The following is a 15,156-nucleotide window of genomic DNA, read 5'->3' on the forward strand; positions in this document are numbered from 1 at the left end:
CTCTCTCTCTCTTTCTCTCTCGCTAATGTTCATTAAATATTACATCAATACGTTAAACCGATATGTGAATAAGTAATTCAGTCTGAGCTTTAGTACTTAACTTTCTCGCCGTTTTGTTATTTTTGATTATCTTCTTGGTCATACTAAGTAACTGTAGAACCCTGCAACTTTGTCACGCTTTATCTCACAATGACTTTGGATAACAAAATTCTTAAACTTTTAAATTTTTAAACAATATTTAAATCTAAAGATAATGCATCACCGTCAATGTAAGAACATAACTAATACGAATACGAAGCTTATAACAGTCTAGCTTGGATCTTAGTTACTTATATATTAATTTTGCGTGAATTTATATGCTAATATATGTAGTCTTTCTAAACTGTGTGCCGAACAATTGTTGGTCTTGAAACGCAACTCTAATAAACTACCGTAGTACTATTACGAATTAAATTGGTTAACAATTTAATCATTAATTGATGCTCTTTTTTGGCATCTTATATCGATGTTAAACATATATTAAAATCTGAAAATAAGTCTTATTGCGAAAAATATTTTAAATTTAAACTTTAAGTAAAAAAAACATGGGGTTTCTTTAGTTAATCCTTCGAGTTAATAAAAAGAAATAATACAATATGAATCGCTTAAAAAAGTTACAGTAATGTAAAAAAATCATTAAGATATGTTGCACTTTAAAGTGACAAGTTAGGATTAATAATATTTCGGTGTAAATTTATATACACATTTAGTTCTATAATTTTTAGATCTATTGTTGATTATTGTTTTATTTACGCATACATATTGTAAATTGTCTATTCTTTAGGTTGTAGAAGTGTCGAGGAGTTCCAATGTCTAAATCGAATCGAAGAAGGTACATACGGAGTCGTATACAGGGCACGTGATAAACGTACGGAAGAAATAGTCGCGTTGAAACGATTGAAAATGGAAAAGGAAAAAGAAGGCTTTCCGATTACAAGCCTGAGAGAGATCAATACTTTACTGAAAGCACAACATCCCAATATTGTTACCGTGCGGGAGATAGTCGTCGGCAGTAATATGGATAAGATATTTATTGTTATGGATTATGTGGAGCATGATCTGAAATCCCTAATAGAAACCATGAAGCAGAAGAAACAAGTTTTTATACCTGGTGAGTACATTCTGTTATATAATGTAATGTAGGGAACTAATTGAACAGTTAGGCGTAATAACAAGATAAACCGAAAAATGAAAAATGATTTTAACAGAGATATAAGTTATAAATAACGTTTAATCATAGACTAGCAATCTAAGGTACACATTCTGTGCTGTACCGATTTTAAATGATTTGATCATCTCTCACTGATGGATCTACAATATTTTTATTTATTATTAATAAAGTTATAAGGCTCTGTAAGTATTATATATAGAACAAAGTATATAGAAGAAGGGCAAATAGCCAGTAACACAATTAAGAAATTTTAATTTAAAAGATAATCATCATGTAAATAAAGTAACAAAGAAGTTCAATATAAATAATACAAAGAAATTTAATATCTGGAGACACAGTAGTGTCTTGGCGCTATAAATATTACAGACGTTTCGACTCCGATCGGGTCATTCTCAATGTTACAGTTAATATAAATTATAAAAAACATTAAATATTGCTTCTACAGAAAGTCGTTATCGGCCATTATCTGTTCTTTATATGCATAATGCTTCTATAAATTTCGTATTCTTCATTTTGTGCAATGTTGCGAATCGAGTTAGTAATAAAAAGAAGAAGAAGAAGAGAGAAGCAAGTATAGTCATCTACATCGTAGTGGCACACATTAGTATGTATTCTTGTAAGCAATGTTACATAACAAGTTTTTATTTATGTTTATTATATTTGTTGAATAACAGTATATTTTATAATGGTTAAAAAATTTAAAAAATATTATGAAAAATATATAAAAAGATTTAATATATTAATTTCATAATTATGTATGTACGTGATGTTAGAAATTATTTTATAATTACGTTTCTTTTTATAATTCAAAAACAAATTGGAGAGAATAAAGGGCAATAGGAGTCGGACGCAGAAGTCGCGCAATTAAAAACACCACTACTAAGTGACAAAAACCATTTATTCGAAATAACTTTTATTATGATAGTAGCGCTCTTTTTATAATCAAAATATTAAACGGAAAGTCCAGCATGTATGAGTCAGTGACGCATGCGACATTGAATGTGTTAAGGATTTGTAAATATCAGGGTTGGGTAAGTTACTTTTTTTTTTAACTAAGTTAAGTTAAAATTAACAACCTTGAAAATTTAACTTAGTTAAGATACAAGTTAATGTATAATGAAATTAATTGAATTAAAAGTTAAGTTAATAAAAAAATGTAATTGAAAAAAGTTAAAAGTTAAAAATTTATTTTTTTCACGATTTCAGGGTTTTAGTTTTAATAATAAGTGACAATAAAAAAAAAACTATTTAGATTTTAGAACATATCTCAAATTTTATTATATTAATTTTTTTTATAATATATATATTTTATAATAATATGTTTTGTTTATATATATATTTTATAATAATATGTTTTGTTTATATATATATATACAATGTATATAATTAATGTCAACACTCATTGCGTTTTTGCACAAAACCTCAAATTCTTATTATTAGAACCGAATAAATGCAGCAGCAAACTACAAGTGACTACAAGCTACTGCAAGCTGCAAGTCCTGCAAGTTAGAACCAGTGATGCAAACTCGTGTCCGCTTGCGGACAATAAAGAGTTTCTACTTGCAGGACGTCAACTGCGCCATCCATCAATACGGAACAGAGTGGCGTAACACATAACCAATGATGCGAATATCTACTTACAGCACGCGATTAGTGCCACCGAAGGCGCTGATCGCGTACTGCAAGCCGGCCGGAATTCGTATCTTTGGTTACATATGGCTCGTATTGTGTTTGACGCTTAACTTTAAAAAAATTAATAAAAATTATTAGTTGCCGATAAAATGTAACTTAATAAAGTTAAAAAGTTAGGAGTCCAAAATGTAACTAAAAGTTAAATTAAAATTAATTAACTTTTTAACTTTTAACTTTTTAATTTAGCATTACCCAACCCTGATAAATATGGAAATATAAATTTCATGAATTACATTATATTATATGTTACATATTACATATTATATTTTACACTGCAGAAATTTTTTACTCAATTTATAACAAAATATACAAATGTAAACAAACATCAATATTATTTTCTTCTATTATAGGAGAAGTTAAATGTCTTATGCAACAATTGTTGCGTGCGGTCGCACATCTACACGATAATTGGATATTACATCGCGACTTAAAGACGTCCAATTTGCTATTAAGTCACAGAGGCATTTTGAAAGTCGGCGACTTTGGTTTAGCTAGAGAATATGGCTCTCCCTTGAGGCAATACACGCCAATCGTTGTAACGCTTTGGTACAGAGCCCCTGAGTTATTACTCTGTGACAAGGAATACTTAGGAATATATAGTACGCCTATAGATATGTGGTCTGTAGGGTAAGTGTAATTTAATATTTAATTTTTTAAAATTAAGAATATATTAATATATTATCAGTATGTGTTATATATAATTTTAAAATATATATAAATATAGACTGATATTTATGATAATATTTCTCAGATGCATTTTTGCCGAGCTTCTAAGGATGGAACCATTGTTCCCAGGAAAATCGGACATAGATCAATTAAATAAAATATTTAAAGAGTTGGGCACACCAAGCGAAAGGATTTGGCCAGGATACGCTAAGTTACCTATAGTACAAAAAATTCCATTCGCGCATTATCCTGTAAATAATCTCAGGCAAAGATTTAGTTTGTCGTTGTCGGATTTAGGTATCGAGTTGCTGAACAAGTAAGTTATTTCATATGAAGAACGCATTCAATAATATCTGAATAAGTTTGATTAAAACCGTAATTTTTTTTTTCAGATTTCTAACTTACGATCCTCGTCAACGTGTAACTGCCGAAGATGCTCTGAATCATGGCTATTTTACTGAAGCGCCTTTGCCAATCGATCCGCAAATGTTCCCCACGTGGCCCGCCAAATCAGAACAAGGAGTTAGAACCACAAACGCGTCTCCGAAGCCACCGAGCGGTGGTAGAGAATATAAACAATTGGGCGACGGTGATGACGCCGATTTGAGTAACTCTGGTTTTCACATGGGCTTAACAGAAGGTGGTAGAGCACCAGCAGTTGGTGGTGGTTTTCACTTAAAATTCTAGTTAGACGAGACAATTTTGCACCGGATTTTAACGATTTCTAAATATATTTATATAAATATATAAAATATACATGTATATATTCCTTTAGATATAAAGAAACGTATTATATTTGTATGTATATGTATATCCGTATAATATATATTTTTTATTTTATACATAAATCATTCGACAAAATATAAAGAACAATCGCATTTTTATAAAAAATGGAGTTATTTGCAATTGTTCTTTAGATTTAGTTATATGATTTTATGTATAAAGTAATACATATATTTAGGTATCAGTTTTGTTCATATGAAATGGTTTACAATTTACCTCACAATTCTCTCTTTTTATAAATAACCTCTTATGAAATGAGATAGAGTATCAAATCTGAGGCCTGACAACTACAAGTTGTTCTCATACAGAGTCATTTTAGTATAGGAATAATACAAATATTTATTGTTGTAAAATAATAATCAAATAATTGTATATTTATGATTAATGTTTGTAATTTAGTCCACATTTTGCGATTTTACATAATCTTGTCCAAGAGATGTCCCGTAAACATTCCGATATTTATATGGTGTATAGATATCATGATATCCATGTGATGTTCCTTTGATTGGATGTTATATGAATTATAAAGAGAAAGTGAGAGAGAGAGAGAGGGGGGGGGGATAGAATAAAAGGAATCATATAACAGAAAGATTTAATGAAATAGGAAGAATATTATGTAACTTTCTACATTTATTAGTATTGATTTATTTTATACAAGATCCATGTTTTTGGATCATCATCGCTGATAAATCCTATTTAATTTTCTTAAATGTTTCTTTCTCATAATTATATATTCTCTGATGGATAATCTACGAGGTGTATATTTCTGTATCTTCGTATACATATGATATAACTTTGAATTATCTTATACAACCAAGTTATTTGCGTTTCCCAGCATTATGAATATTTTTCGGTAGACCCAATAGCGAGTTTATAAGTTCAGAATTACGTTTGGAATGACACAATCGCGGAGCCACTAGCATCAATCTGGCCAGCTGCAATTCACTATCCTGAAAAAGATAAACACATTTCTTATGTACATAAATTCGCCTAATGAATCTATTTAATAGTGTTATATTATACATAGTATTCCTTTTTTAAACCGTATATTGACCGTGACAATTAAGTAGCATTTCAGGTCTAATTCAATGTATAAATTAATTCTCGTATCTCATCTTGTCGAAATGTTGAATATAATTTCGAAATATAAGTGCGACACGTATATTAGCAAAATTTTAAGCGCCTCTTTTAATTGACATTTAAATGGACTGTCACTTACCAATCCTCTGCCGTAGGGAAGATTCAATCCGAAAATATTCCTGTCGACATCCTCGAGCTCATTGGACTCTTCTCCACAAACGATTCCGATTGTAATAGCGACAATGATAGCAAATCTCACGTAATTAGCCATTGATTTAGATGTTTCTAGAAGAAGATAACACGTAAAAAAAGACTTGAAAAATATTAAGTTAGATAATTATATGAATAAAAGGAAAAGGTAACTAAAGCCATTTGTGGAAACCCTTAGCTTCCATGATTTCTATTAAACAATATTTTTTCACTTGCTTTGATAGCGCTTTAGTAAACAAAAATATATAATACATATTTAAGTAAAGTACTGTACTAATTATAACTATAAAAAGCTGTTAGTGGAATATATTATATTATCGAGTATATTATATTATAATGTACTATAATTATATAGAGTATATTATATTATAAGCTGCTGATAAACAAAAGGAGTTTCAAATCGATTTCGCTTAAAACTGCATTACAAGTCTGCCGTTTAATTACATAATACGTAATAATCTGTCATTTCATCTACATAGTGTAATAAATACAGATTGTTGAAAAAAATTATTTCATAATATTTTATTAATAAAATGTTTCGTACAAAAATTTTATTGAAATAAAATAATTGAAATAAACATAATAATTACTTGGAGTAATCGCAAGTGCCGAACTGCAATAGACGTTGAAGTGGCAGCGAATGCTGTTCGATGGTAGGTACCACGCGATTACAACGTGAATCCGAAGATGCTGTTTCTTTTATACTGAGTATCCACATCATGCCGATATCTGTTCCTGACAGTCAGATCGTAGGACGTAAGCCGATAACAGCTCTGCGAACGACAGATGTTCTTCGACGAGATTATCGCGGAAATTGTGTTTCGTCTCTTTTACTAAGTTATGTAAAAGAAATCCTGTCGAAGCATGCAAATCCTGCATTTAATTACTCGCGACTTTTCGACTTAAGTATAACTTAAAAAAAAAATTTTTTTTTTAAGAAAAAATACTCCAAGTGCATAAAAGAGACATTGAATTCTTCTTAATTAAAAATCGGACATGAAATAAATGTAATTAATCAAGTATTTTATTAGCAAATCATAAGATGGACTGAAAGTGGTTAAAATTGTCAATTGGATTATAGTGAAGAAAAAACTTGATGTGCCCGGGTCGCATTAAAACAATATTCTAGAACCAAAATATGGTTCTATCGCAATATTCTACAGATATACATAATATATGAAAACAATAATTCAACTAAGAAGACATGTTAATAATCGCTTACTAAACTTGTAAATTTGTAATCTATATTGTTTCTCTAATATATCTAAACATTATTTCTCCATAATTTACATCATATCTATTAATTATTTGTGAGTATATTTTCATGTCCCACAAGATATACATTGATATATATATATTATACACATATGTATATATTAGATATGTACATATGTTTATTATTTTTATGTCTGTTATTTTTATATTTTAATATAATTATAATGCATATACTATGTTGGAATAATGTTTTCACTGAAGTACAATTAATGCGACCCGGACACATCAAGTTTTTTCTTCACTATAATTCAGTTGACAATTTTTACCACTTTCGATCTATCTTATGTGTTTTGCGTAATGAAATACTTGAGTAATTACATATATGTATCTCATATCCGATTTTTGATTAAGAAGAATTTAATGTCTTTTTTATGTACTTGGCGTATATAATTTTTTTTTAAAAGGATGTTTTTAAGGGATTTTACTGCTTTTTGTAAATTTACTTTTTAAACATTAGTTACAAGTTCTCAATGAGAAATGACAATGGAATTGACATCGAATTGATGTTAATTCGACGTACGTTGAATTGATGATGATTTCGACGTTGAATCAATTTGATGTCGATTTTATTATCATTTCTCATACTGGGTTGTACATATTAAAAAATATTAATATTATATCGTACTACCGTATTATCGTACTATTTCAATCTCCTTCCTTATGATTACTGGGAAGTTAAAGTAGTGGTAACAGTATAAATGCAAATAACCTCTTATATCTACAAAAAAATAATATACCTTGAAAGCTTTAAATTCCTTTGTTGCTTTATAGTCTGTCCTTCTCCTACTCTTCTTTTTAATAAAATGCAAAATTTCTCTTTAAAATTTTTCTCTTTCTTTCTCACTATCACTCTGTCTATGCTATTCGCTTCTTTTATTCTTATGTAACTCTACGATAACAACACTTTATACAATTAAACTTTAGTTACACAAGTTATACGTATTAAAAAATATTAATATGATATACTTACTCGTAATCTTAATGTTATAATAATATCTCCTTTTTTCTTTCTTTGCATTTATATGTAAATACATATTTTATGTAGGTATTCATTATGTATTAGTGCAACTTTAATCAAGGAGAACGAAACAATCGAAATAATGTCAATTTGACGTCATATTGACTGAATTTAGTCATTTTTTGATCATGATAAAAATCTCGATTTCAAATGACTTAAAAATGACTTTATATTGACTTTCTTTTTACTGTAATCCTTTTTATTTTATCATCTGTGAGATCGAGATTTTTATCATGATCAAAAAATAACTAATTCAGTCAATTAAGACGTCAAATTGACATTATTTTGATTGTTTCGTTCTCCTTGGAAAAATTGAATGATATCGATACATGTATATGTGATGCTATAATATCTTCTGTTATTTATTTCCGTTTTGTCATACAAGATATACAATGTATACAAATATACTTTATATAGTCGTCATCGTCGTGTCTCCGAGAAAGATTTTAAAAAATTTAGAGTTATGGAGACACGATCCTCAGGGAGGGATTGAAATCGAAATCGAAAATATAATCGAACCTCGAGGCGCCGCGCCGTCAGCGCGGGCGCCATCGCTGATGTAATACGCGATAATTCAAAAGATTGAAATGCGCGTTCATTGCACCACATTCCTATCGCGAATATATCTTTTCGCTTTTGAATAAAAATGTATTGAATTTTAGAGTGTCTTTTTAAAATATTGAAGAGATGTACTGCAGCATTAATGAAAGATTTGCGATATATAATTATATATTTCTTATTCTCGTTTAATTGTAAATCGATATTTTTGTCGCGGAAGCCACCGAAAAACTCTCCCCGTCGGGTCGCACTCGTCGATAGTTGATTCGCTTTTGTAGCACGGTAGAACTGTTCGTTGATCAAGGCCCATGATTGCGGCGCGCGCGTGCCCAAGAACTGTCATTATAAGGAAGAGCCACGAGCATTACGAGCACTTGTCTCGCGTTGCCACTCGTTGCGCTCGTCCCGCTCGTCACGAATACGAGTCTCAGGGTCAGTATCATATATTTAATCTCGGGAGAGACGCTTTCTGCACGAGGAAACCCGACCTCGCGAAAGCTGGTTGCCGCGCCGGCGACTCCCGCTCTCCGTACGTCCTTTCGATACTCGCCAAGATATCCGAGTAAATCACTGGCTGTCCGCATTACTCATTCGCCGAACGATACGTCGAGTGGATGAAGGATGATGACATTGTCATTCCTCGGGAAAGACGAGAGAAACAAAAGGAGATAAGTCGCATTAATTATCTCGGGACAAAAACTTGTCGCTGCGAAGTATACAATAGTATCTACATATATAGTATAATAGCTAGGAATTAATACGATATGAGATTTCTCGGAGCAACACTTAAAATTCCTGAACATTATAAGTGTTCTAATATCCGTATATAGACAATTACTTTCCCAATCTATCATGCAGAAATTAAATAGATTTTAAATAACGAACGAATTACTTTTAAGGACGATATTTTTACGAACGATACTTTACATATAAATCTTCCCAGTAAGCAATTTGGTAACAATTTGGCGCCAATTCGGCATTAAACTTACTCAAAGCTTGGTAGCAAATCCGATGCCATTTGTGCACTGTATCAGCAATAAGTTTGTGTTTTGTAAACAAAGCTTGCGTTACAAAACTATGCAATTGGCACCAAATTGGCAGCAAACTTTGCGTTGCGTTATTTGACAACAAATTTACGGCAAAATCCAAACAAAATTTAACACTTTGCAGCTATTTATATAAATGATTATTGACCCTTATAAAATTGTAGTGAAAACATTTTAAAGTGTATTTCATTAATTAGGTAAACATCTAAAAAAATATTTATGCTTTCATCTTGGAGCTCTTGAGGAGTTCTCATTAAAAAAGATTATTTTATTAGAATTTAACTGAAAAATCTTTCAATGCTACCATGGTGGAATCAGATATATCATACCTCCCACTGAGGTATTGCGTATTAATGTATACATACCTATAAGAGCTGATATTTCTTTTAATCATGTTATTTTTATCGCTGAATATTATTGGATAGTGATGTACATGTTTTGACAATATAAGAAATATTATGACAATATAAAAAATATTTTGCAGGCGTATAAGGTATGCTTCCACTACAATGCCTTACTGATGAGTCCAGTAGTGGAAATTGGGACGAAACGCCATAATTACGTGATATTCTTCGCAATATATTAAATTAATTTAAAAGATTTTCAACTTAATTTATTGGCTCATTGCCCTGTTTCTTTATATTAGTTATTTTATAAACATATTGAGCCTTACTACAATGTACATTTATAAAAAATATGTTGACATTATAAAAAAATTGTGCTACGCGTATATAACGTTCGTAGACATTAGTTTTCAATAGATTTTCTCGTCTTAAAGATATTATTCCATCACGAATGCAACGTTCTTTTATCCTAGTCTGTGCGGTTTTTTGAATTCAAGAAATTTCGCTAAAACTTAAATATACGCTATCCCATTATTTGACTTATTTCTTCATTACAAAAAAATAATAAGAATTAATAGTGTAGTAATAGTAATATTTCTATTAAGGCGGGTCTGTATATAACCTTTCTTTTCCTTAATCTATTAATAATTTTCTCTTTGAATCCGATATTATATCTCTTTGTGCTGCCACAACTTTGATATATAGAGCAAAATGGATCGATAATACAACCTGTCCGTTTTTTCTTTTTATTTTACAAGAAACTAAGGAGAGAGACAAAATAGAAAAGAGAGCAAAGTGAGTGACAACGTGGAAGAAGGACAGACTAGCAGCGTCGAAATCTCCGACTATTCCCTGGGATGGGTGCAGAGGTCACTAACCAGCGACCATAAAAGCAGCCTGAAACCGGTGGCATGGCCTTGATTTTACGCTAAGACCCTTCGAGGATCTACGACGAAGGCGTGTATCGATCAACGAGGATGGATTAGCCATTTTCGACACCTTCGTGACATTTTCTCCATGATATGATCAGGAGTCTGACTGAACAACGCGAAGGGAACCATTGTAGAAATTAACTTATGTTATTTATACGGTCTGTGTTAATTTAAGTTGAACGAAAAACGTCGCGATTAACAAGAGTTCTATGAAATCGGAACAACGACAATGTTTAAAGCGCTTGTTACTAAAAAAAAAAAACAGAAACATTTTTTTCAACCGCCTCTCCAATTACAATTTCAAAATCGCTTCTTCTCGTTGATCTCTCCTCTTCGAAACTTTGGGTCCGTTATTTTTGTATACGTTTTTAAAGAAATATATACTTTATGATCAATTTTTTGTATTTTATTTATTTGTCACTCTCTCGTTAAAATTACTACCATCGTTATTTGAGAAAATTAATTCCAAAATTTTGCTATACCCATTAAGGAAACGCACGTCGTGCTGCTAATTCAGTTTTTAAGTGAATTGTTTAGTTATCGCCAAATAGTTATCTGTTTCGTAATATTTGAGCACCTTGATTGAACACTCGTTTTCTCACGATGATTTACGCGACGTTTCGCACCCGCCACGGTCGCTCTTCGTCTTCGGAAACCCGTTTGATTCACATTTGCCTCCATCAGAAGCCGTTTCGTGACTTTAATGCGTGTCGTGCGAAGAAATGTTTTGCAGATATGTCGATACATGTATATAACATACGACATCCTGTTGCGATATTCTCAAATACCACGAAAGACAGAATCGTCTTCATCGTCTCACAATCTATCCTCAGCGCGTTAAAAGTGTTTCTGTGTAACAATTTGTCGCGGAAAAAGTCACAAAGTAGCCATGCTCGCGTTTCTGTCGCGAGATGCACTAATAGCTGCTGAACCGATTGTTATGATATAATCCGGATCGTCTCTCGAACTTGTAACGATATATAATAGTTCTTTTGGCACCATTCAATTTTCGATTTCGTCTTATTATTTTTCTTGAAATAAAAAGATGAAAACACTTGCACGCGCGGTTACCAGTTTCCCTAATATTTATAAAAGTTGCGGCGCACGCGGCATGATAATAGTACGTGTGTATGAGATGTATATGCAAAAAAACTATTTTGTTTTAACGTTAATAGATAATTACGCGAATATTCATTCAAAAAGAATAAACAGCTATGAATATTTTTTTATCTTTTTTTCTTTGAGAAATTAAGGGAGATTGCTTAGATCACCAATTTGCAAGCAATCTGCCATTGATTTATCGCAGCTTTTAATCACGATCAGATACATTACTCACAATGATACAGCGATCATTTTAATTATGGTCATTATAATTACGAATATTCGAGCAAAAAGAGAGAGGGAGAAATCGGCTCTGCATCGGTAATACATTATCTCGTTCGTCCATTAATAGTCAACGATTATGGAACTTGATTCATATCTTCCATTTTTTTTCTCGCGTAGGCTTATGACACATAAAATTTATATACATATTTCTATGGTATTAACTATAGTCTCTTTCTCTCCTTCTCCTCTCTCCCTCCCTCCCTCTCTCTCTCTCTCTCTCTCTTTCTCTCGCCACCTCTTTTTCCATCTTTCTGTTCCGCTATAAAAGTGGCATTGAACTCGCATATAATATTTAAGCATCTCACCTTCATAATTCGATCCTTCATAATCACGCTCGAGGCGAGTTCGCATGTTGAATCGAGACGAAAGAATCGAACATCGTGCATTAAAATTTATATAAGTATATCTATACAGATCGAGACGCACGGTAATACAATTAATTGGTCGGGGACCGCTATATATGTATACATATAATTGTATTTAAATATGCATCTAATTTCCTGGGATCTTTGTTCTTCTGCAAACGATTCTCATCAGTGATGACAATGGAATCAATGTCGAATGGATATCAATTCGATGTCGATTTTATTATCATTTCTTACTGGGTAGTTACCGGGCGTTCGTACAGATTTAGAAATTCTAATGCCAATAAAATCGCAAAGAAACAAGAAGTACAAAGCTCGCTTCTACTCTGGTAGAATTTTAATTTTTGAATTATATAATAATTCTTTGATAACAAAAACTCCCGTACAATTCAAAATTAACTTGGAAAGAAAAAGGGCACTAGGAGTTAAGCGCAGATAACTTTACGCAAACGCTGATTTTTATCAAGCAAAACTTATATTTATTACAAAAATTTTTCTTACATGTTTCGGCTCATTTTTGAGCCTTCTTCAGAGACAATGAAAAATTACAAAAATAAAATATAATTTAAAATTGACAACGAATTAATAGATGTTTAAACACCGCGAGTAATAAATAAGTTTTGCTTGATAAAAATCAGCGTTTGCGTAAAGTTATCTGTGCTTAACTCCTAGTGCCTTTTTTCTTTCCAAGTTAATTTTAATTTTTGAAATTAACTGTCGAAATTTAAGATGTTTTCGAAGCTACGAAAAATATTATGTACGTTAGCTGTAATATCGATATCATTGAACGGTAACCTATCGAATTCTCTCCTGTACTTAAGAAAATTACTAGCAGATTCCAACAAAACGTTACGCAAAATTGGATCCAATGAATTGTGATTTTAAAGGATTGCTTTTAATAAATATAATACATTAATTGCGCACTGGATCTTTTTATACCATTTTGCGCTCTCTCTCTCTCTCTCTCTCTCTCTCTTTCTGTTTACTTTATATTTTTCGTGAATTGCAATATATAGATGCACCGCGTTTAGAGCTGTATACCCAAAAGTACTTATACTACGACGCGCGCATAAGGATGAGGAAGATTTCGATTTCGAGAAGATAACGATCCCGCGGCTGTCCTAAAACAAGTTCCATCCCTTTCACTTGCGGTGCATTTTTAAGACGAGAGGAAAAAGAACAAACCGATAAATCGACCAAACCCGCAAGTTCAAGGCAAATCGTTGCCACTCTCTCAGATAAGATGCTGTATTTTTGGAAGAGACCTGCATACCATTATTGCAAACATCGAATTCTATCTTTACTGTCTTCTACACCTTATAGCTGTGATGTATGAAGTTTAGTAGAACAATTTCTTTCTCGGTAAAAATTCAGATCGTTCATTGTCAGTCTAAAAAAATTCTTTGAATTTCCTGAATTGTCGTTCAGAGATTAATAGATTGCTAGATAAATCGCTTCAAGTAAACGATATTTGTTAACTACACGTTTACGCCTTTATAGAAATTTAACACTAATACTAATTAATTGGCCAGTATTAGTATTAAATTTCTATAAGGGCGGAATAATAACATCTTTCCTCTGTGTGATATACGATAATCTGCTAATGATTCTCATTTCTGTAAGGATTTGGTATGAATGTCAAGAATTTTCCGTCAAACTTTCTTCGTTGTGAGCTTTTCTCATCTGATGTCAAATTATGAGCTATTCTGCAATCGCAGCAAATTCTTATAATGAACCTTAATGTACCTTAATGTACTTTCGTTATTTTTTTATAATTTTTATTATAGTATTAATAAATGTGTGTATAATTACGAAGCTATTGTAATCTGACGTTTATATTCTTTAAAAATAATTTGTTAAAGCATTACAAGAACTATTAATGATGACATCTCATTTAATGTATAAATGTATAAATTTGCATCATTAATGTGTAGCTTCAAATCATTAAAAGTTCGCGACACAGTTACTAATGGCAAAAATTTTTTCTACTTAATGTATACACGTGTTTGTTTTTTTGCGCTCTTTCTCTCTCCCTTTCTGTATTTATTCCGGCAATATAATAACCATTATACGACTCGTTAACGTTCGCGAACGAAGTTTAACTTCTCTGGAAGATCGTGAAGTTAAGGAATTGCATATAGAGTATCTTAAAAAGAACCGGTTGTTTTTCTAAACAAATTCCTTGACTAGTCTGAAATTGATTTTTATTTGACTCTGTAATCTTTGAGTTATAAGCGACGAAACAAAGAAAACTTTTATCTGTAAAAAGAAATGAGTTCTCATAAAAAGTAATTAAAGTTTGTTTATGCTTTAGGGGTAATTCGTAATAGTAGCTGCTACAAGAGGAAATCTTATTCGCCAATAGAGTCGCACTAATAGGACGATTTAAAAACTATTCAAAAACGGTGGTATATGTATACTTCCTCCTTCACGAGTTCTCGCGTTATAGGTATCTTATGCTGTTCATTGCAAATTATTCCGAAGAAAGAAGCGATCTAAATGAAGATTTCAAGCTGGGCATCTGGACCCAGGGCGTGTACGCGTGAACGAGAAGTCATGCTCCTCTCGTGGTCAAGGTCGTCGCAGAGCGG

General features: G+C 31.7%; 2 protein-coding genes across 3 annotated transcripts in view; one reads left to right on the top strand and one right to left on the bottom strand.

Moving 5' to 3' along the window:
• Pitslre (cyclin dependent kinase 11B pitslre) overlaps positions 1–4,274 on the top strand; it is a 10,477-nt gene extending 6,203 nt beyond the window's left edge. For both annotated transcript variants that reach the window (XM_018539833.1, XM_018539843.1), the window contains exons 4-7: positions 824–1,150; positions 3,253–3,529; positions 3,654–3,884; positions 3,961–4,274. In XM_018539833.1, coding sequence (XP_018395335.1) covers positions 824–1,150; positions 3,253–3,529; positions 3,654–3,884; positions 3,961–4,255 — 1,130 coding nt within the window. In that variant the 3' untranslated portion in view covers positions 4,256–4,274. The remainder of the gene's footprint in view (positions 1–823; positions 1,151–3,252; positions 3,530–3,653; positions 3,885–3,960) is intronic.
• A 791-nt stretch (positions 4,275–5,065) lies between these two features.
• Pdf (Pigment-dispersing factor) lies at positions 5,066–7,916 on the bottom strand. Its single transcript, XM_018539868.1, has 5 exons — positions 7,887–7,916; positions 7,654–7,805; positions 6,232–6,495; positions 5,571–5,716; positions 5,066–5,301 (listed from the first exon to the last, which is right to left on the bottom strand). Exons 4-5 carry the CDS (start codon positions 5,700–5,702, stop codon positions 5,170–5,172), a joined length of 264 nt encoding a protein of 87 aa, XP_018395370.1. The 5' UTR covers positions 5,703–5,716; positions 6,232–6,495; positions 7,654–7,805; positions 7,887–7,916; the 3' UTR covers positions 5,066–5,169.
• Between the last annotated feature and the right edge of the window lie 7,240 nt (positions 7,917–15,156).

The sequence above is a fragment of the Cyphomyrmex costatus genome, unplaced genomic scaffold (genome assembly GCF_001594065.2).
Source record: "Cyphomyrmex costatus isolate MS0001 unplaced genomic scaffold, Ccosl1.0 scaffold104, whole genome shotgun sequence".
In the NCBI taxonomy this organism is placed as follows: Eukaryota; Metazoa; Arthropoda; class Insecta; order Hymenoptera; family Formicidae; genus Cyphomyrmex; species Cyphomyrmex costatus.

Bases quoted from the DNA above. Each gene is read 5' to 3' on its own strand.
- Pdf (XM_018539868.1), bottom strand. From the start codon at position 5,702: ATGGCTAATTACGTGAGATTTGCTATCATTGTCGCTATTACAATCGGA. The intron at 5,302-5,570 runs GTAAGTGACAGT...TATCTTTTTCAG, and splicing joins TTCCCTACGGCAGAGGATTG to GATAGTGAATTGCAGCTGGC.